At 45.9% G+C, this 23,073-nt stretch overlaps 1 protein-coding gene and 1 long non-coding RNA gene across 4 annotated transcripts; one reads left to right on the top strand and one right to left on the bottom strand.

The window, feature by feature from the left end:
• Positions 1-908: 908 nt before the first annotated feature.
• LOC117499114 (high mobility group protein B2-like) lies at positions 909-18,241 on the top strand. Of its 3 annotated transcripts, none has more exons than XR_004557658.1 (6): positions 909-1,069; positions 2,641-2,799; positions 3,682-3,833; positions 9,590-9,764; positions 17,393-17,726; positions 17,776-18,241. XR_004557658.1 is itself a non-coding variant. In XM_034151427.1 (5 exons), the coding sequence occupies exons 2-5, from the start codon at positions 2,650-2,652 to the stop codon at positions 17,543-17,545; spliced, it is 630 nt and encodes a 209-aa protein (XP_034007318.1). In that variant the 5' UTR covers positions 909-1,069; positions 2,641-2,649; the 3' UTR covers positions 17,546-17,734. The 3 variants fall into 3 exon arrangements, 1 of the variants encoding a protein (XP_034007318.1); XR_004557659.1 differs by having other exon boundaries at positions 17,795-18,241; XM_034151427.1 differs by lacking the exon at positions 17,776-18,241 and having other exon boundaries at positions 17,393-17,734.
• LOC117499121 lies at positions 15,264-15,992 on the bottom strand. Its single transcript, XR_004557660.1, has 2 exons — positions 15,875-15,992; positions 15,264-15,704 (listed from the first exon to the last, which is right to left on the bottom strand). It is a non-coding gene; the product is annotated as an uncharacterized LOC117499121 (long non-coding RNA).
• Positions 18,242-23,073: the final 4,832 nt, after the last annotated feature.

A 23,073-nucleotide genomic window follows, 5' to 3' on the forward strand; every position in this document is an offset into this window, starting at 1 on the left:
GAGACATGTCTCTGTGTTAGTGAGACATGTCTCTGTGTTAGTGAGACAGCTCCTGATCAGTGGTTTTAACCCTCTGTCTCTGTGTTAGTGAGACATGTCTCTGTGTTAGTGAGACATGTCTCTGTGTTAGTGAGACATGTCTCTGTGTTAGTGAGACAGCTCCTGATCAGTGGTTTTAACCCTCTGTCTCTGTGTTAGTGAGACATGTCTCCTGTGTGCTGGAGACATGTCTCACTGCACATCCTCCATTAATATGCAGATATGTGTTGACACAGATGTCTTTGTGAAGCAGCACAAACAAAGCTGCACGGACACACACTGCTTGTGGTTCTGAAACAGAAATATAATATGTATTAATATCCCTGTCTGTCACCGTGAATCATAAAGCAGCTTAATAAATCACAACCACAAAATGTGTTATTATACAATCTCCATCTTGGTGCTGCTGCTGTGCGCCGCCCCTCCTCCACCTCGCCCTGACTGGCTGCTGGTTCTGACGTACAGCACCTCTGTCCATTCAGACGCAGGAGCGTACACTGGCCCCGCCCCTCCTCCCGGACTGGTTGCTTGTTTTGACGTACAGCACCTCTGTCCATTCAGACGCAGGAACGTACACTGGCCCCGCCCCTCCTCCACCTCCTCCCGGACTGGCTGCTGGTTTTGACGTACAGCACCGCTGTCCAATCAGACGCAGGAGCGTACACTGTCCCCGCCCCTCCGCGTGTACAGTCCCCGTCCTGCTGGCGTTGCTGGGCAGGCGGAGCCGTGTAGCAACGCTGCTTTGACCTGCAGCCCCGTGAGCCAATCACAGGCGAGTATTCATCCAAGCTCCGCCCAGGTCGGCCAGCCGTGTTCCCTCCCTCTGAATGGGAACAACCAACGGGGGCGTTGCTGGGGGGCGTTGCCAGGGGGCGTTACCAGGGGGTGTGTCCGCGCTCGAGCTCGACCCAGTTTGAAAGAGACGCAGATCTGCAGTCGCTGCTTCAGCTCAACAACAATAACACCTGAGAACCATAGAACCCGAGGGAACCCGAGAGCATCCGAGAGCATCAGCCCGCTGCTCCTCCGAGTGAGTACAATCCTGTAACCCCCTTCATAAAGTCTCTATAAAGACAGAGGAACAACAGAGAAGCGGGGGAATAACGGGGAAAATGGCCGCTGTGAATAACGGTCTGTCTGTCTGTGTTTGTGTGCATGCGTGTGTGCGTGCGTGTGTGAGCGTTGTAAACACGGAACGCCCATTTAGGGAGCATGAATACCAGTAAATAGCCGGGTCCCGTTCACAGACAACGACTCTCCGGAGTATAGACGGAGCCCTGCTTGTGTCCGTTGTGTTTCCATTGCACGGCTGCTCTGTATAAACAGCTGTGTGAGATGTTAAACTGCTGTTAGCTGTTAGCATGATGCTAGCGGAGGGGGATGGGACGGCTAGCTCCGCAGAGGGCGGGAAGCAAATGGTGGTCCATTGTTCTGCTGCTAGCTGTTGACTAGCTGTTAGCGGCTAAGCTAACTGCAGCAGCCCCGAGAGGAGCCTCTGTTAGCGGGGAGAGTCTCCTCTCCTCTCTCCGGGCAGAGTAGCACCGGGACCCTACTCTCCTCTCAGACCCGGGTTCCGGAGCCTCTGCTCGGCTCGCTGGACCTCTGATCCCCGGGAGAAAGGGACCCTCTTTGTTCTCTTTGTGTGTCCGTCGCACGGCCGGGAGGCTCCGGTTACCGGGGACCTCCGGGGCTTCTACCGGAGCAGGGTCGGCCGGAGGAGCTGCGTGTCCCTGTGGGGGTACACATACTACATTACCACCGGAAACCTGGTTAAAATCAGAGTAAAGGAACAAAGCAGACTCACAGGTTAAAGGGTCAACCCCCCAGGAATCACACTTTCTGGGCATTTTAACCCACTCATAAAGAATGCTTTAACTGAACGGGGTTATTAATCCTGTGGCATCTGTCCGTGGGTGAACCTGTATTTTAATATCATGTCTGACAGCCCAGCAAACCGCTTACATTTACATAGCTGTATACAAAGCTCTGCTGTTCAGAGTTAATAAAGAAGTTTAATCATTAATATGAAACGTGTTTTATTCACCCTCTGATTGATTGATTACCGGCCACTGCTATCAGACAGTATCTTCTTTATGGGTTCATCACATTTTTATAAATATTATATTTCACAGGGTTTTCTGTTTACATTAAAATGAACCTTCAGGAGCAGCTTCAACATGGCTGGGATAATGAATGATTCCTTATTCTATATGCAGGGTCTCAGTCAGTAGGGGCTGGGAGCCGTAGGGTCGCCGGTTCAAGTCCCCGAACAGACCTAAAGAATGGAGCGTGGACTGCTACTTGGAGAGGTCCCAGTTCACCTCCTGCCCTGCCGTGGTGCCCTTGAGCAAGGCACCAGCCACCCCCCACTCCCATTGCTCCCCGGGCGCTGTGCAATAGCTGCTCCTGGTACCAGACTCCTGGCTCTAGGATGGGTTCAAAGCAGAGGACACGTGTGCTGTGTGCTCTGCATGTGTGACCATTAAAGAGGGTTGCGTCCCTCCCAATTATGATTATGATAAGTCACTGAATCAAATATCAAATCAATAACCAGTCAGACCCTAACCTCTGTACCTGTCTCTCCTCCTGTATGTCTGCCAGGCCGCCAGTATGATGCGCAAAGATGTGAACAAGCCGAAGGGCAAGACGTCGGCTTACGCCTTCTTCGTCCAGACGTGTCGAGAGGAACATCGCAAGAAACACCCGGAGCAGTCCGTCAACTTCGCTGAGTTCTCCAAGAAGTGCTCCGAGAGGTGGAAGGTGAGACGGGCACTTAGACAGACGGGTAGACGAGAGGTGGAAGGTGAGACAGGCACTTAGACAGACGGGTAGAGAGACTGTGCTCCGAGAGGTGGAAGGTGAGACAGGCACTCAGACAGACGGGTAGAAAGAGACTGTGCTCTGAGAGGTGGAAGGTGAGACAGGCACTCAGACAGACGGGTAGAGAGACTGTGCTCTGAGAGGTGGAAGGTGAGACAGGCACTCAGACAGACGGGTAGAGAGTGTAGCCCTTCACAATAAGAGAGTACACCTTCTCAATAAGAGAGTACACCTTCTCAATAAGAGAGTAGCCCTTCACAATAAGAGAGTACACCTTCACAATAAGAGAGTAGCCCTTCACAATAAGAGAGTACACCTTCACAATAAGAGAGTACACCTTCACAGTAAGAGAGTACACCTTCACAGTAAGAGAGTACACCTTCACAATAAGAGAGTAGCCCTTCACAATAAGAGAGTACACCTTCACAATAAGAGAGAGTACACCTTCACAGTAAGGGAGTACACCTTCACAGTAAGAGAGTACACCTTCACAGTAAGAGAGTACACCTTCACAGTAAGAGAGAGTAGCCCTTCACAGTAAGAGAGTACACCTTCACAATAAGAGAGAGTACACCTTCACAGTAAGAGAGAGTACACCTTCACAGTAAGAGAGTACACCTTCACAGTAAGAGAGAGTAGCCCTTCACAGTAAGAGAGAGTACACCTTCACAATAAGAGAGAGTACACCTTCACAGTGAGTACACCTTCACAGTAAGAGAGAGTAGCCCTTCACAGTAAGAGAGAGTACACCTTCACAATAAGAGAGAGTAGCCCTTCACAATAAGAGTAATAGTAAGTAATAAGAGTCTGCTTTGGTTCCAGGGTCTGACGGCCAATGATAAGAAGTGTTTCGAGGACATGGCGAAGACCGACAAGGTGCGCTACAACCGTGAGATGGTGGACTACACCCCCCCCAAAGGGTTTGGGAAGAGGGGCCGCAAGAGGAAAGACCCCAACGCCCCCAAGAGACCCCCGTAAGTCCTCTTTAATCATTATAACACTTCCTACTGTAATGGCGCATTTCCACTACAGGGCCTCGCTCGGTATGGCTAGGCCTTGTTAGGCAGGCTCACTTTATGCTGCGTTTCCGTTACAGTTTAGTAGCTGGGGCAGTAACTATAGTAACGCAGTGTATCAAATCAAATCAAGTTTCATTTATATAGCACATTTAAAAGTGATTTTTAGTCGAGCCAAAGTGCTGTACATGTAATAAAAACACATTACTACAATCACAATAAATTACAACAGATATATAAAAAACACAGGGAAAAGTCAGGAGTCGTGCTCCGCTCTGACTAGAAGGCCAGAGAGAAGAAGTGTGTTTTTATGGCGCAGTTCCACTACAGCGCGGAGCTCGCTTTAAGCGTGCCGTTCCCGTTTTTGGTTGCGCTTCCACTTGGCCTAGTTCCGGCCCGGGGCCACTTTTTCACGTCTTTTCTGGCCCGAGAAAATTGTGGTTCTATCGGGGCCAACAAACAGGGCTGAGTCGGGCTGAGTATGCTAAACTAGAGAGAGGAGCGCTGGCAAGGGGGCTACAACTACAACAAGATGGACATATTTGACCGTGATTTAATTGTAATACACGTTTCTAAATGATGCCGAAGTAACAACATACTGATACCGGTTAGTAAAAACCATGAATTAATGCTTTGACAAGTCTGCAGACAGACGGCAGGAGAAACACCATTTAAAATGCGTGTTTTCTAAATGGAGATTGGCTAAGCTAACGCAGTATATGCTCCGACCGTCCACACTCACAACAACGGCCTATACAGACATAAATAAAGCAGCGACTGTATTCACCATGACACAGGCAGTCTGTGGTTTGTACTTGTTTAACTTTTGTCGAGTTTCTGAACAGATATGAGGAGCTGTGAGCTCTGAGTGCTAACAGCTAACGGCTGTGTTGTGTTTCTGGGGTTCTCATTGAAGATGACGTCACGGCTCCGCCTACACTGCGTTACTATATATACTGCCCCAGTTCCTAAACTGTAATGGAAGCGCAGCATGAAGTGAGTCGGCCCTAACAAGGCCCAACGCAGCCAAGCAGTACCAAGCGTGGCCGAGGCCGACCGTGTGGTGGAAATGTAACATTAGAGTAGATTTAAAACCCCCTAGGGTCTGGGCCGACCTCACATGGAGGGGCAGAGTGTTCCAGAGCCTAGGGCCAGCTGCTGAGAAGGCTCGGTGCCCTCGGGTTTTGAGCCTGGTCTTGGGCACTACCAGCAGCAGCTGGTCAGCAGACCTTAAAGCTCTGGCTGGGGTGTAGCGCTGGAGGAGTTCAGCTATATAGGCCGGAGCCAGCCCATTTAGTGCTTTAAAAACAAATAAAAGGATTTTAAAATCAATTCTGAACCGAACTGGAAGCCAGTGTAGTGAGGCCAGAATTGGGTTGATGTGGTTACGCTTTTTGTGGCCAGTCAGCAAACGTGCAGCCGCGTTTTGGACTAGCTGCAGGCGTTTAATTGAGGCCTGGTCCATACCCACGTACAGAGCGTTACAATAGTCCAGTCTCGAGGTTACAAAGGCGTTGATAACCCTTTCTAAGTCTTTAAAAGATAAATACGACTTGGTTTTGGCCAATAGTCTTATTTTAAAAAAGCACGATTTGACTACGGTGCTGACCTGCTTGTCGAATTTAAAAGTGCTGGTGAAGGTCACTCCAAGGTTCATGACCGAGGGGAGGATGTTTTTTTTGAGAGACCCCAGAATATCAACCGGAGAGGCTGGAGGTTGCGGTCCAAAAAAGATGACCTCAGTCTTGCTCTCGTTGAGGTTGAGGAAGTTTTTGCTCAGCCAGGATTTGATCTCTGCTAAGCAGTCCATCAGCTGCTGTAGTGAGTGTTTGACATTTGCTTTGAGAGGCAGATATATCTGTACATCGTCGGCGTAGCAGTGGAAGGGGATGTTGTGTTTTGTGAGAATTGAACCTAGGGGCAGTATGTACAGTAGAAAAAGGATGGGGCCCAGAATAGAGCCTTGGGGAACCCCACAGGTAAGAGGGGCTTTGGCAGAGGAGAAGGCACCTAGCTGCACTGAGAAGCTACGGTCTGTCAGGTAGGACCTGAACCATGCAAGGGCAGAGCCTGTGATGCCAGCGGACTGTTCAAGCCGTGACAGCAGGATGCTATGGTCCACAGTGTCAAAGGCAGCTGTCAGGTCTAACAGCACCAAGACAGCTGGGCTACCTGAGTCGGCGGCTAGGAGCAGATCATTAAAAACTCTTCAAAGAGCTGTTTCAGTGCTGTGCATGGGTTTGAAGCCAGACTGGAACTTTTCATGGATTCCATGCGTGGTTAAAAAAGACTGCAGCTGGGCGTGGACTACTCGCTCCAGGGCTTTTGATAAAAAAGGTAGCTTGGAGATGGGCCTAAAATTTGCGAGAATGGAGGGGTCGAGATTTTTCTTTTTAAGGAGTGGCTTAACCACGGCATGTTTGAAGGCAGCTGGGACACATCCTGAGCTAAGAGAGGTGTTTATAAGTAATAAAACACTTGCTCCAACTGAATCAAAAACATCTCTGAGAAGGCGAGAGGGAATGCTGTCTGAGGTGCAGTTTGTCGGCCGCAGGTGCTTGACTACATCCGAGAGAGAAGAGAGGGATACAGGCTCAAAGTGGTCGAGGACAGCAGGGCACAGAGAGGGATACAGGCTCAAAGTGGTCGAGGACAGCAGGGCACAGAGAGGGATACAGGCTCAAAGTGGTGGAGGACAGCAGGGCACAGAGAGGGATACAGGCTCAAAGTGGTCGAGGACAGCAGGGCACAGAGAGGGATACAGGCTCAGAGTGGTAGAGGACAGCAGGGCACAGAGAGGGATACAGGCTCAGAGTGGTAGAGGACAGCAGGGCACAGAGAGGGATACAGGCTCAAAGTGGTCGAGGACAGCAGGGCACAGAGAGGGATACAGGCTCAAAGTGGTGGAGGACAGCAGGGCACAGAGAGGGATACAGGCTCAATGTGGTCGAGGACAGCAGGGCACAGAGAGGGATACAGGCTCAGAGTGGTCGAGGACAGCGGGGCACAGAGAGGGGTACAGGCTCAAAGTGGTCGAGGACAGCAGGACACAGAGAGGGATACAGGCTCAAAGTGGTCGAGGACAGCGGGGCACAGAGAGGGATACAGGCTCAAAGTGGTCGAGGACAGCGGGGCACAGAGAGGGATACAGGCTCAAAGTGGTCGAGGACAGCGGGGCACAGAGAGGGATACAGGCTCAAAGTGGTCGAGGACAGCAGGGCACAGAGAGGGATACAGGCTCAATGTGGTCGAGGACAGCAGGGCACAGAGAGGGATACAGGCTCAAAGTGGTCAAGGACAGCGGGGCACAGAGAGGGATACAGGCTCAAAGTGGTCGAGGACAGCGGGGCACAGAGAGGGATACAGGCTCAAAGTGGTCGAGGACAGCGGGGCACAGAGAGGGATACAGGCTCAAAGTGGTCGAGGACAGCAGGGCACAGAGAGGGATACAGGCTCAAAGTGGTCGAGGACAGCGGGGCACAGAGAGGGGTACAGGCTCAAAGTGGTCGAGGACAGCAGGGCACAGAGAGGGATACAGGCTCAAAGTGGTCGAGGACAGCGGGGCACAGAGAGGGATATAGGGTCAAAAGTGGTCGAGGACAGCGGGGCTCAGAGAGGGATACAGGCTCAAAGTGGTCGAGGACAGCGGGGCACAGAGAGGGATACAGGCTCAAAGTGGTCGAGGACAGCGGGGCACAGAGAGGGATACAGGCTCAAAGTGGTCGAGGACAGCAGGGCACAGAGAGGGATACAGGGTCAAAAGTGGTCGAGGACAGCGGGGCTCAGAGAGGGATACAGGCTCAAAGTGATCGAGGACAGCAGGGCACAGAGAGGGATACAGGCTCAAAGTGGTCGAGGACAGCGGGGCACAGAGAGGGATACAGGCTCAAAGTGGTCGAGGACAGCGGGGCACAGAGAGGGATCCAGGCTCAAAGTGGTCGAGGACAGCAGGGCACAGAGAGGGATACAGGCTCAAAGTGGTCGAGGACAGCGGGGCTCAGAGAGGGATACAGGCTCAAAGTGGTCGAGGACAGCGGGGCTCAGAGAGGGATACAGGCTCAAAGTGGTCGAGGACAGCAGGGCTCAGAGAGGGATACAGGCTCAAAGTGGTCGAGGACAGCAGGGCTCAGAGAGGGATACAGGCTCAAAGTGGTCGAGGACAGCAGGGCACAGAGAGGGATACAGGCTCAAAGTGGTCGAGGACAGCGGGGCACAGAGATCTGAGGTAGCAATCTGGTTGCAGCATTTTGGACCTTGTGTAACCGGTTTATTGATGTTTTGTTGAGGCAGGAGAACAGAGCATTTCAGTAATCAAGCCGGGATGAAATAAAGGCATGGATAGCCATCTCCATTCCTGCCGTCTGTCTGCAGACTTGTCAAAGCATTAATTCATGGTTTTTACTAACCGGTATCAGTATGTTGTTACTTCGGCATCATTTTGAAACGTGTATTACAATTAAATCACGGTCAGATATGTCCATCTTGTTGTAGTTGTAGCCCCCTTGTCAGCGATTCTCTCTCTAGTTTAGCATACTCAGCCCGACTCAGCCCGGTTGTTGGCCCGGAAAGAACCTCGAATTTATGGGGCCAGAAAAACTGTGAAATAGTACCCGCTAGCCGGAACTACGCCAAGTGGAAACGCAACCCATACTTGAAGCGAGCTCCGCGCTGTAGTGGAAATGCGCCATAAGTCCCCGTAAGTCCTCTCACTGTAACCAGAGACCCCCGCAAGTCCTCTCACTCTAACCAGAGAGCCCCGTAAGTCCTCTCACTGTAACCAGAGACCCCCGCAAGTCCTCTCACTCTAACCAGAGACCCCCGCAAGTCCTCTCACTCTAACCAGAGAGCCCCGTAAGTCCTCTCACTGTAATCAGAGACCCCCGTAAGGAGCCCCATAAGTCCTCTCACTGTAACCAGAGACCCCCGTAAGTCCTCTCACTGTAACCAGAGACCCCCGTAAGTCCTCTCACTGTAACCAGAGACCCCCGTAAGGAGCCCCGTAAGTCCTCTCACTGTAACCAGAGACCCCCGTAAGTCCTCTCACTGTAACCAGAGACCCCCGTAAGTCCTCTCACTGTAACCAGAGACCCCCGTAAGGACGATAGATACCTCATGGGGTTTGACTTTGTTTTACCTATGTTGTAAATGTATTCACTTTTCAATTTACACACGGCATCTATTGCAGTCTGTCCGTCCTGAGAGAGGGATCCTCCTCTGTTGCTCTCAGAGGATTCTAACATTTCCCCATTTTCTCCCATTACCTGGGGGGTTTCTCCCATTACATTACCTGGGGGGTTTCTTCCATTACCTGGGGGGTTTCTCCCATTAACTGGGGGGTTTCTCCCATTGACTGGGGGGTTTCTCCCATTACCTGGGGGGTTTCTCCCATTGACTGGGGGGTTTCTCCCATTAACTGGGGGGTTTCTTCCATTGACTGGGGGGTTTCTCCCATTACCTGGGGGGTTTCTCCCATTAACTGGGGGGTTTCTCCCATTGACTGGGGGGTTTCTCCCATTAACTGGGGGGTTTCTCCCATTGACTGGGGGGTTTCTCCCATTAACTGGGGGGTTTCTTCCATTACCTGGGGGGTTTCTTCCATTGACTGGGGGGTTTCTTCCATTACCTGGGGGGTCTCTTTTGTGATATTGGGCTGTAAACATTGACTGATTGACTAAACGCTGCTTGATTTAAAACTGTTCCCTCTCTCTCCCCAGCTCTGCGTTCTTTGTGTTCTGCGGTGAGTACCGGCCCTCTGTGAAGCAGCAGTTTCCAGGTCTGTCTATAGGCGACTGTGCCAAGAAGCTTGGAGAGCTGTGGGGCAAACAGACCCAATCTGACAAGCTGCCCTACGAGGAGAAGGCCCAGAAGCTGAGAGAGAAATACGACCGGGTGAGAAAACTGTAGAGACACAGACAGGTAGAGAGAGAGAGAGAGAAAGACAGGTAGAGAGAGAGAGAGACAGGTAGAGAGAGAGAAAGAGAGAGAGAGATGTGGAGCAAACGGACCCAATCTGACAAGCTGCCCTACGAGGAGAAGGCCCAGAAGCTGAGAGAGAAATACGAGGAGGTAACTAGTGTTTGTTAGGATTAGTTAAGCCAGGTAACTAGTGTTTGTTAGGATTAGTTAAGCCAGGTAACTAGTGTTTGTTAGGGTTAGTTAAGCCGGATAACTAGTGTTTGTTAGGGTTAGTTAAGCCAGGTAACTAGTGTTTGTTAGGGTTAGTTAAGCCAGGTAACTAGTGTTTGTTAGGGTTAGTTAAGCCGGATAACTAGTGTTTGTTAGGGTTAGTTAAGCCAGGTAACTAGTGTTTGTTAGGATTAGTTAAGCCGGATAACTAGTGTTTGTTAGGGTTAGTTAAGCCAGGTAACTAGTGTTTGTTAGGATTAGTTAAGCCGGATAACTAGTGTTTGTTAGGGTTAGTTAAGCCGGATAACTAGTGTTTGTTAGGGTTAGTTAAGCCAGGTAACTAGTGTTTGTTAGGATTAGTTAAGCCGGATAACTAGTGTTTGTTAGGGTTAGTTAAGCCAGGTAACTAGTGTTTGTTAGGATTAGTTAAGCCGGATAACTAGTGTTTGTTAGGCAAGGCAAGGCAAGGCAAGTTTATTTATATAGCACCTTTCAACACAAGGTAATTCAAAGTGCTTTACAAAAATGGAAGACATTTTAAAAATGGCATTTAAAATCAGTCATTAAAAAGGAAAGATAATAAAATAAACATTAAAAGAAAAAATACATGGATAAAAGTTAAAAGTTACAGTGCAGTTTAAGATGTGAATAGTTCAATTAAAAGCAGCGGCAAAAAGAAAAGTCTTCAGCCTGGATTTAAAAGTAGTAAGAGTTGCAGCGGACCTGCAGGTTTCTGGGAGTTTGTTCCAGATATTCGGAGCATAATAACTGAATGCTGCTTTACCATGTTTAGTTCTGACTCTGGGGACAGAAAGCTGACCAGTCCCTGAAGACCTGAGGGTTCTGGATGGTTCATAATTTAGCAGTAGGTCAGACATGTATTTTGGGCCTAAACCATTCAAAGCTTTATAAACCAGCAACAATATTTTGAAATCTATTCTTTGACACACAGGAAGCCAGTGTAAGGACTTCAGAACAGGAGTGATGTGATCCACTTTCTTAGTGTTAGTGAGGACTCGAGCAGCGGCGTTCTGAATTAGCTGCAGCTTTCTAATAGATTTTTTAGTGAGGCCTGTAAAGACACCATTGCAGTAGTCGAGTCTACTGAAGATAAAAGCATGGACAAGTTTTTCCAAATCCTGCTGTGACATTAGTCCTTTAATCCTAGATATGTTCTTTAGGTGATAGTAGGCTGATTTAGTAACTGTTTTAATGTGACTGTTGAAACTCAGGTCAGAGTCCATGACTACACCTAGATTTCTGGCTTTATCTGTTGTTTTGAACATTGCAGACTGAAGCTCAGCGCTAACTTTTATACGTTCTGCCTTGGCTCCAAAAACCATTACCTCAGTTTTATCTTTGTTTAATTGGAGAAAGTTCTGACACATCCAGTCATTGATTTGTTCAATGCACTTACTCAGTGTTTGAATTGGAGCATAATCTCCTGGTGAAATTGTTACGTAAATTTGTGTGTCATCCGCATAGCTATGGTAACTTATTTTGTTGTTTTTCATTATCTGAGCCAGTGGTAGCATGTAGATGTTAAAGAGAAGAGGCCCCAAGATGGAGCCTTGAGGTACCCCACATGTCATATTTGTCAACTCAGATGTGTATTTACCTATAGAAATAAAGTTTTTTCTGTCCTTTAAGTAGGACTCAAACCAATTTAGAACTGTTGCCGAAAGTCCCACCCAGTTTTTTAGTCGGTCTAGTAATATGTTGTGGTCAACAGTGTCAAATGCAGCACTGAGATCTAATAATACTAACACTGAAGTTCTGCCACTGTCTGTGTTTAAGTGGATGTCATTGAAGACCTTTACAAGAGCAGTCTCAGTGCTGTGGTTTGGACGAAATCCTGACTGGAACACATCCAAACAGTTATTTAAATGCAAGAAGTTACTCAACTGTTGAAATACTACTTTTTCAATGATTTTACCTAGAAATGGCAGGTTTGATATTGGCCTGTAATTGTTCATTACTGAGGCATCTAGATTATTCTTTTTTAAGAGCGGTTTAATGACTGCAGTTTTCAGGGCCTCTGGAAAAATACCTGAGTGAAGAGATGTGTTTACTATATGAAGTAGATCTGAGGCCATGCAAGGAAAAACATCTTTGAAAAATCCTGTTGGAATAATATCAAGGCAGCAGGAGGAGGATTTCAGAAGTTGAATAATGTCCTCTAAGTTTTTACCATTAATCTGATGGAATTGTGTCATGGTGTTTGAATTGATATTAGGTGGACATAGGGACAAAACATTTGCTGTACCTGATGTAGAGGCATGATGTTAGGGTTAGTTAAGCCAGGTAACTAGTCTTTGTTAGGGTTAGTTAAGCCGGATAACTAGTGTTTGTTAGGGTTAGTTAAGCCAGGTAACTAGTGTTTGTTAGGATTAGTTAAGCCGGATAACTAGTGTTTGTTAGGGTTAGTTAAGCCAGGTAACTAGTGTTTGTTAGGATTAGTTAAGCCGGATAACTAGTGTTTGTTAGGGTTAGTTAAGCCGGGTAACTAGTGTTTGTTAGGATTAGTTAAGCCGGATAACTAGTGTTTGTTAGGGTTAGTTAAGCCGGATAACTAGTGTTTGTTAGTGTTAGTTAAGCCGGATAACTAGTGTTTGTTAGGGTTAGTTAAGCCGGATAACTAGTGTTTGTTAGGGTTAGTTAAGCCAGGTAACTAGTGTTTGTTAGGGTTAGTTAAGCCGGATAACTAGTGTTTGTTAGGGTTAGTTAAGCCGGATAACTAGTGTTTGTTAGGGTTAGTTAAGCCGGATAACTAGTGTTTGTTAGGGTTAGTTAAGCCGGATAACTAGTGTTTGTTAGGGTTAGTTAAGCCGGATAACTAGTGTTTGTTAGGGTTAGTTAAGCCGGATAACTAGTGTTTGTTAGGGTTAGTTAAGCCGGATAACTAGTGTTTGTTAGGGTTAGTTAAGCCGGATAACTAGTGTTTGTTAGGGTTAGTTAAGCCGGGTAACTAGTGTTTGTTAGGGTTAGTTAAGCCGGATAACTAGTGTTTGTTAGGGTTAGTTAAGCCGGATAACTAGTGTTTGTTAGGGTTAGTTAAGCCGGATAACTAGTGTTTGTTAGGGTTAGTTAAGCCGGATAACTAGTGTTTGTTAGGGTTAGTTAAGCCGGATAACTAGTGTTTGTTAGGGTTAGTTAAGCCGGATAACTAGTGTTTGTTAGGGTTAGTTAAGCCGGATAACTAGTGTTTGTTAGGGTTAGTTAAGCCGGATAACTAGTGTTTGTTAGGGTTAGTTAAGCCGGATAACTAGTGTTTGTTAGGGTTAGTTAAGCCAGGTAACTAGTTGTTAGGGTTAGTTAAGCCAGGTAACTAGTGTTTGTTAGGGTAGTTAAGCCAGGTAACTAGTGTTTGTTAGGGTTAGTTAAGCCGGATAACTAGTGTTTGTTAGGGTTAGTTAAGCCAGGTAACTAGTGTTTGTTAGGGTTAGTTAAGCCGGATAACTAGTGTTTGTTAGGGTTAGTTAAGCCGGATAACTAGTGTTTGTTAGGGTTAGTTAAGCCGGATAACTAGTGTTTGTTAGGGTTAGTTAAGCCGGATAACTAGTGTTTGTTAGGGTTAGTTAAGCCGGATAACTAGTGTTTGTTAGGGTTAGTTAAGCCGGATAACTAGTGTTTGTTAGGGTTAGTTAAGCCGGATAACTAGTGTTTGTTAGGGTTAGTTAAGCCGGATAACTAGTGTTTGTTAGGGTTAGTTAAGCCAGGTAACTAGTGTTTGTTAGGGTTAGTTAAGCCAGATAACTAGTGTTTGTTAGGGTTAGTTAAGGCGAGACACCCCAGGTGAATAGGGTAATTTCTTTAACTTAAAGATATCAGCTAGAAATTTCTCCAGTTAATTACTTACAATAAGGCAATTGTTTTTTGTATTACAAGTTTTCTGAAATAGCATGTTTAAATATGCAAATGATCTATTATCTCATGAAATATGCGCATATTTGAACACATTTCAGGAACCGAAATCTGAACTTTGGATAAAGCCAGGATCAAAATTATTGTTTCATTTTGTAGTCATATTAGTATCTAAGGCTTTTACAGAAGGGATTTTGGATATCTCTTTGTATCACTCCATAAATCAGAAAATACTGTCAACAGCCCTAAAATATCAATTTTCACCATGTTTTTAGGTATAAAATGTTATATAATTCAGGCTATAAAGGATATATGAACAAACCCTTCTGTAAAAGCCTTCATAATATTGATAGGAATATAACTGGAAGGTTTGGTGTATGTAACTGCTACTGAAGTGGAAATTTCGAACTCAGAGTAGGAGAAAAAACTCATTTTGAGAAAACAACCTTTAAAGATTGCAGTGTGACGCTAGCTAAACCCTCCTGTTATCTGGATGATAGCTTGCGCATCGACGCACTCCGTGAAGGTATTTCATGTTCGGGGTCATTTGTTTTTTGTATAACCTTGCTTTGTGCAAGTGACAATTGTTGTCGTCTTCTCTGTGAACGTTTTTTTCGCCGTTATTTTGCCATTTTCAGATTTAAATTTCGAGCGGAAAGCTAACCAGGAAGTGCTTTAGCACACCACGTGACGCATCTGAACGAATCACGTTGTCAGATATTGACACCAGCCAATGAGATTTCGTTTCTTGGTTTAAGACCCCTTTGCACTTTCACGATTGGTTGCTGATACAAAGGAAATGACCATATTTGGATCCGATGAGATTGTGCAGGAGAAACGGAGCTTTCCAACAATACCTCTGAAGACATGGTGCAAACAGCGGTCGCGGTACTTTATGTTACGTTAGAATGCTAACTTTTGGTGAATTTAGGAGAAATCTACAGACGCAAATAGACAAACTTTAGTAAAATAAACACTTAAATGTGTATTTTGTACGTTTTCCTTCCAAAAGCCTGAAAGAAAACATGTTATGGAATCAAAATAGCACAAAATCTCAAAATTGACCAGTGCAGGAAAAACGATGTTTTTGCCTGCCGTGTCTCGCCTTAAGCCAGATAACTAGTGTTTGTTAGGGTTAGTTAAGCCGGATAACTAGTGTTTGTTAGCGTTAGTTAAGCCGGATAACTAGTGTTTGTTAGGGTTAGTTAAGCCGGATAACTAGTGTTTGTTAGGGTTAGTTAAGCCAGATAACTAGTGTTTGTTAGGGTTAGTTAAGCCAGATAACTAGTGTTTGTTAGGGTTAGTTAAGCCAGATAACTAGGGATGGGAACGATTAATCGAATATTTGAAATTATTCAGGTATTCGAATACGAGTTATGAATATTTGTATTTTTTAAATTTTTTTGGGAGGGATGCCTAAATTGATTACATATCATCAAATTGAATAATTCAATGTATACGACAGTGCCATAGCTAAATGTGTTAGGTGACGTCTAAAGGTGTGTTTTGCTCCGCTCACCGGTCCCTCACAGCAGGCAGAGCTGCAGGTGCTGATCTCTCTCTCGCGTCCGGTACTTCACTCGCGTTTATGCCCAAATCCATCAGATCTAGTTCTAGCTAATGATATGGCTGCTGCCCCTGCCTACACGCAGATCACTCAGACTCAAACCTCATCTTATGCCCAAACCCATCAGATCTAGTTCTAATGATATGGCTGCTGCCCCTGCCTACACGCAGATCACTCAGACTCAAACCTCATCTTATGTCCAAACCCATCAGATCTAGTTCTAATGATATGGCTGCTGCCCCTGCCTACACGCAGATCACTCAGACTCAAACCTCATCTTATGCCCAAACCCATCAGATCTAGTTCTAATGATATGGCTGCTGCCCCTGCCTACACGCAGATCACTCAGACTCAAACCTCATCTTATGTCCAAACCCATCAGATCTAGTTCTAATGATATGGCTGCTGCCCCTGCCTACACGCAGATCACTCAGACTCAAACCTCATCTTATGCCCAAATGCGCTCCGCAGCCGTTGGGAGGTTCGGGCGCTAACAGTTCATGAGCGTGCTCCCCCGCCCCCTGTCAACACTCGCGACACATGAGTGGCCAGCCTAAACAACAATAAGCGTTGCTTGGCAACCGTGTGTGGCGGCAAAGTACAAAGACATTTTGACAGGAGAGATTTAGTTTTGCCGATATTCAACATATTTGACCAGTCATAGTCCGGTAATTATTTACACTCTAAGAAGAGTCCTACACAACAGACATGGCGTCAAGAAGGAGTGGAAAGATTTCCACCAGGTTAGTGAGTGCGGTGTAGAGTGCAAACTATGCCAAATTAAACTTATATATATACATACTATACCTTGCTATACCCACAACCTCCGTTCCAGCTGAGAGGGTCTCCTCTACAGCTGGCCTGAATTGCCTCCGCACATGAAAGCTGTAGGCCTATAGCTGTCAAACTGTGATCACCAGTTCAATACATTTGACAAATTCGACTTGGTTTCTAAACTTATTTGAACATGTATTTATTTATTTCCAAAAGTTATTGAAAAATATTTTTTCGAAAAAAAATGTTAGAATTTTTTTTTTTTACCCAATTTTTTTTTTTCTAGGATATTTACATTTCGGTTAACCGTCTTTTGGGGGGTCGAATATTCGAATATACAATTGCTTTCAAATTCTCATCCCTAATAACTAGTGTTTGTTAGGGTTGTAACCTGTCTCTGACCTGTCTGTCTGTGTGCCTGTCTGTCTCTAACCTGTGTGTAACCTGTCTCTAACCTGTCTGTCTGTAACCTGTCTCTAACCTGTGTGTAACCTGTCTCTAACCGGTCTGTGTGTAACCTGTCTGTCTGTAACCTGTCTCTAACCTGTCTGTCTCTAACCTGTGTGTAACCTGTCTCTAACCTGTCTGTCTGTAACCTGTCTCTAACCTGTGTGTAACCGGTCTGTGTGTAACCTGTCTGTCTGTAACCTGTCTCTAACCTGTCTGTCTGTAACCTGTCTCTAACCTGTCTGTCTGTAACCTGTCTGTCTGTAACCTGTCTCTAACCTGTCTGTCTCTAACCTGTGTGTAACCTGTCTGTAACCTGTCTCTAACCTGTCTGTAACCTGTCTCTAACCTGTGTGTAACCTGTCTCTAACCGGTCTGTGTGTAACCTGTCTGTAACCTGTCTCTAACCTGTCTGTCTGTAAGCTGTCTCTAACCTGTCTGTCTGTAACCTGTCTGTCTGTAACCTGTCTCTAACCTGTCTGTCTCTAACCTGTGTGTAACCTGTCTGTCTGTAACCTGTCTCTAACCTGTCTGTCTCTAACCTGTGTGTAACCTGTCTGTCTGTAAGCTGTCTCTAACCTGTCTGTCTGTAACCTGTCTCTAACCTGTCTGTCTCTAACCTGTGTGTAACCTGTCTGTCTGTAACCTGTCTCTAACCTGTCTGTCGCTAACCTGTGTGTAACCTGTCTGTCTGTAAGCTGTCTCTAACCTGTCTGTCTGTGTGCCTGTCTGTCTGTAGGACATGGTGGCGTATCGTGGGGGCGGGACTACCTTCTCCAGGACTCCTGGATCCTCAGCTCAGGCCGGGGGGGGGGGGGGAGGGGGGGGAGGGGGAGGAGGGGCGGAGGAAGATGATGAGGGGGATGATGATGATGATGAAGAGGACGAGTAGACAGAGAGAGAGAGACAGGTAGGTGTGTGTGTTTCAGAGCAGACAGACAGGTGAACACATATCCAGCCTCTTCAGAGGCAGACAGACAGGAAGCAGATTTTAATCACTCCGACATATTGAAACGACTACAGTCATTATTATAATTATTATAACAGTGATAGCAGCACTTACAGACAGACAGGTTACTGACAGACAGACAGGTGAGAGACAGACGGGTTACAGACAGACAGGTTACTGACAGACAGACAGACAGGTGAGAGACAGACGGGTTACAGGGAGACAGACGGCTAACAGGGAGACAGAGAGACAGACAGGTTACAGATGGACAGACAGGTTACAGACGGACAGACAGACAGACAGGTGAGAGACAGACGGGTTACAGACAGACAGACAGGTTACTGACAGACAGACAGACAGGTGAGAGACAGACGGGTTACAGACAGACAGGTTACAGACAGACAGACAGAAACTCTGAAACACTCACACTGGGCCTCAGAATGTATGCTGTGTGAGAATGTGTGTGTGTGTGAGAGAGGTCATCAGATGTTAAATTGCCCCCCTCACAGTCACCATGGTTACCCTGCACCCCTGTGTGTTGCCATGGTTACCCCCCCCCTTATTCATGTTGTTTTTTATTTCCTGTTCACTGTCAGTAGAAACTCAACTTTTATAATAAAATGGCCGAGGGAAAACACAGCTTGTGTGTGTCTTATTGTGTGTGTGTGTGTGTGTGTGGGTTATTGTGTGTGTGTGGGTGTGTGTGTGTGGGTTATTGTGTGTGTGTGTGTGTGTGGGTTATTGTGTGTGTGTGGGTGTGTGGGTTATTGTGTGTGCTCTAATCTTTTCGTGAAAGGACTACACAAGCTATCATTTATAGATACCAGTCAAGGTTCAAGGTTCTTTATTTGTCATCCAGCCGTAGCTACAGAGCAGTTATGTTGATGAAAACCTTAGGTCAGAGGCTCCTCCAACAGAGCAACACAATAACACAGAAAAACATAGTGCAAGTAAATATTAAAAAGTAAATGCAAAAAGAAAAGTAGTTTAGAAAAAGTGAAATAAGAGTCTATGCAAGTTATTGGAATGAAATATTAGATAAATAGATAAATGATTACCAAGTAGCAGATGAATGTCATGGATGTTGTTTCAACAGTTCAAAGGTTAGGACGTCTCATTGGAAGACATCAAACTGAACCAACACATACTGGCCGTTTCTCAATCGCGAGGATACTGGCTGCCAAGCCAATATTTCAAGGATGCTACGTCATCAAGTGGCGCAGCAGGACCGTGCCAATGTCCAGCATACTTGGGATTCCACCAAAAAGAAAAATACTTTACTTTAAAAATAGTTAAGTGATTGTTTAAATAAGCCAGTAATGTCCAATGATGATGATAAAAGTGTTTTCATTGGCCTACAGACTAAACTAGATCATGTACACCTAACAAAGCCCACTCATGTTAGATCCAGAGATGAATGGGTGGAGGAAGGGGAGAGAAATTCCCCTAACAATATCTAACAACATTCTTTCCAGGACTTTGGATAACACGCCGGCTCAAGCTCCTTACCTTGCCCGCTTTGTCCTTAATGACAGACACCAAGGTAACAGTCAGCATGGAGTCCGGCAACACACCGTGAGTCGTGAGGCCGGCAACACGCCGTGAGTCGTGAGGCCGGCAACACGCCGTGAGTCGTGAGGCCGGCAACACGCCGTGAGTCGTGAGGCCGGCAACACGCCGTGAGCCGTGAAGCCGGCAACACGCCGTGAGCCGTGAGGCCGGCAACACGCCGTGAGTCGTGAGGCCGGCAACACGCCGTGAGTCGTGAGGCCGGCAACACGCCGTGAGTCGTGAGGCCGGCAACACGCCGTGAGCCGTGAGGCCGGCAACACGCCGTGAGCCGTGAGGCCGGCAACACGCCGTGAAGCCGTGAGGCCGGCAACACGCCGTGAGCCGTGAAGCCGGCAACACGCCGTGAGCCGTGAGGCCGGCAACACGCCGTGAGCCGTGAGGCCGGTAAAACAAATGGCAAGAACAACTGCAACCTTCGGGCTGGCCAGTTTAAGGTGCTCTGCAGTGATTCGGCACAGCCCCACCTAGTGTCAGCAGAAAGTATTACAAATAATGATTACAAAAAATGCAAAAAAAATATATAAAATATATTTTAAGATCATGTTTAATCATCTGATTCGTCTGTACATTGCTGTTTTAGTCTGTTCTTCTAATTAGTGTCTACAGTCACAGTGTGTGCCTATTGAGCTGTTTAGAGCCATGTGGGACAAAACCTGATCATGCCCCTCCCTCTCACTGTCTAAGTGAACGGTGACTGTAAAAACTACACTGCGCATGCTCAGAGTATTTTCCTATTTAATGTGTGTGGCAAAAAAATAATGACCGTAGGGGCACAGAGCTGCCATCCCCACCATACGTCATCTCACATCATTCAGAGCTGATTGGCTGTAAGTACGTGTGCCGCGAAAAGTGTGGTGTGTGAAGAGGAGACGAGAGAGCTGCAGTGACGCGTCCTAAAACCAGGAAGTAAGCTGCGCTTGGCTTCCCTCGACAAAAAAGCAATGAGATTTCTCCATAGGATTTTAGAAAATAGCTGTAAATAAGATCTGTGGGAAACGTACCTGTTAGATAAATGCACGTTTTGATCAGCCGGATAACATCCACATGTCTACCCTACTTTTATAATTTTGAATCATAAATCTATCGATTAGATTTATGATAGACTTTTGAAACTACAAGAAGATAAGGAGGACTTTTACAAAAAAGTAATAGAAATGTTTGTCCAGAAGGATAGGCAAATGGACTTCATCTTCAAGTCAAGGTAGACCCGCCATTTGATTGAAAATGGGATCTTACTAAGAGAGAACAATTCAATATTTAAATGATAAAATGACATTTTTTGGGTATCCTTTTGTTGAACTGTCTGTTTAAAATTAATCGAAGCATCAGACAAAAAAAGCTTTTGAAAATAATATTATATTTTGGTTTAGGTCAAAATATAAATGTGTAAACCTGAAGAGTCAGTGCCAGTGCCTCAGCAGCCATGAACCTCACTGCACGTCACTGCAGAAGCTTATATATAGACATCTAAGTTTTTTGGGCCCCACCACTTTTGTGCATATAAAAACGCCACTGGTCATGGGCTCCAGATACTCCCTCTATGGTACACGGCGTACTGGCCCTGTTCAGAGCGCTCACCTCCTTCCAGAAGCCACATCATTATGAAGGAGCTTTGCAGCCAAAGAATCCGCTCTCAATGTTTCTGTTTGTTGACATAACGACCTGCATATTTATATCTAGCATTTGTAAGCTTTTTGAGATCCAGGCCCCTCTCTGGGCCGTCCTGCCCGGACCCAGGCCCCAAAAGCATTCTTAGCTTCAGCATATTGATCAGCCACATGTTTATTCCACCCTGGGACGCTTCCCAGTACGGGTTAACTTATAGTTCAAACATGTTGGGACGCTTTCCATTACGGGTTAACTTATAGTTCAAACATGTTGGGACGCTTTCCAGTACGGGTTAACTTATAGTTCAAACATGTTGGGGACGCTGCCCAGTACGGGGGTTAACTAATTATAGTTCAAACATGTTGGGGACGCTTCCAGTAACGGGTTTAACTTATTAGTTCACACAATGTTGGGAACGCTTATCCAGTACGGGTAAAACTTCAGTTCAAACATGTTGGGACGCTTTCCAGTACGGGTTAATTTATAATTCAAACATGTTGGGACGCTTTCCAGTACGGGTTAACTTATAATTCAAACATGTTGGGACGCTTTCCAGTACGGGTTAACTTATAGTTCAAACATGTTGGGACGCTTTCCAGTACGGGTTAACTTATATTCAAACATGTTGGGACGCTTCCCAATACGGGTTAACTTATAATTCAAACAAGTTGGGACACTTTCCAGTACGGGTTAATTTATAATTCAAACATGTTGGGATGCTTTCCAGTACGGGTTAATTTATAGTTCAAACATGTTGGGACGCTTTCCAGTACGGGTTAACTTATAATTCAAACATGTTGGGACGCTTTCCAGTAGGGTTAACTTATAGTTCAAACATGTTGGGACGCTTTCCAGTACGGGTTAACTTATAATTCAAACATGTTGGGACGCTTTCCAGTACGGGTTAACTTATAGTTCAAACATGTTGGGACGCTTCCCAGTACGGGTTAACTTATAATTCAAACATGTTGGGACGCTTCCCAGTACGGGTTAACTTATAGTTCAAACATGTTGGGACGCTTCCCAGTATGGGTTAACTTATAATTCAAACATGTTGGGACGCTTTCCAGTACGGGTTAGTTTATAATTCAAACATGTTGGGACGCTTCTAGTACGGGTTAGTTATAATCAAACATGTTGGGACGCTTCCCAGTACGGGTTACTTATATTCAAACATGTTGGGACGCTTCCAGTACGGGTTATTATAATTCAAACAGTTGGGATGCTTTCCAGTACGGGTTAATTATGATTCAAACATGTTGGGACGCTTTCCAGTACGGGTTATTATAATTCAAACATGTTGGGACGCTTTCCAGTACGGGTTACTTATAATTCAAACATGTTGGGACGCTTCCCAGTACGGGTTAGCTTATATTCAAACATGTTGGGACGCTTTCCAGTACGGGTTATTATATTCAAACATGTTGGGACGCTTTCCAGTAGGGTTAGCTTATAATCAAACATGTTGGGACGCTTCCAGTACGGGTTACTTATAGTTCAAACATGTTGGGACGCTTTCCAGTACGGGTTAACTTATAATTCAAACATGTTGGGACGCTTTCCAGTACGGGTTAGCTTATAATTCAAACATGTTGGGACGCTTCCCAGTACGGGTTAGCTTTATAATCAAACAGTTGGGACGCTTTCCAGTAGGGTTAACTTATAATTCAAACATGTTGGGACGCTTTCCAGTACGGGTTAGCTTATAATTCAAACATGTTGGGACGCTTTCCAGTACGGGTTAGCTTATAAATCAAACATGTTGGGACGCTTTCCAGTACGGGTTAGCTTATAATTCAAACATGTTGGGACGCTTTCCAGTACGGGTTAACTTATAGTTCAAACATGTTGGGACGCTTTCCAGTACGGGTTAACTTATAATTCAAACATGTTGGGACGCTTTCCAGTACGGGTTAACTTATAATTCAAACATGTTGGGACGCTTCCCAGTACGGGTTAATTATAATTCAAACATGTTGGGACGCTTTCCCAGTATGGGTTAACTTATATTCAAACATGTTGGGACGCTTCCTGTACGGGTTAGCTTATAATTCAAACATGTTGGGACGCTTTCCAGTAGGGTTAATTTATAATTCAAACATGTTGGGACGCTTTCCATTACGGGTTAACTTATATTCAAACATGTTGGGACGCTTCCCAGTAGGGTTAACTTATATTCAAACATGTTGGGACGCTTCCAGTAGGGTTAACTTATAATTCAAACATGTTGGACGCTTTCCAGTACGGGTTAATTTATAGTTCAAACATGTTGGGACGCTTTCCAGTACGGG

The sequence above is a fragment of the Trematomus bernacchii genome, unplaced genomic scaffold (assembly GCF_902827165.1).
Source record: "Trematomus bernacchii unplaced genomic scaffold, fTreBer1.1, whole genome shotgun sequence".
NCBI lineage: Eukaryota > Metazoa > Chordata > Actinopteri > Perciformes > Nototheniidae > Trematomus > Trematomus bernacchii.

What these genes read in the sequence shown, in the direction of transcription:
- LOC117499114 (XM_034151427.1), top strand. Translation starts at nt 2,650, where the DNA reads ATGATGCGCAAAGATGTGAACAAGCCGAAGGGCAAGACGTCGGCTTAC. An exon ending in AGTGCTCCGAGAGGTGGAAG is followed by an intron (nt 2,800 to 3,681) that starts GTGAGACGGGCA and finishes CTTTGGTTCCAG; the next exon opens with GGTCTGACGGCCAATGATAA. An exon ending in TGAGAGAGAAATACGACCGG is followed by an intron (nt 9,765 to 17,392) that starts GTGAGAAAACTG and finishes GTCTGTCTGTAG; the next exon opens with GACATGGTGGCGTATCGTGG.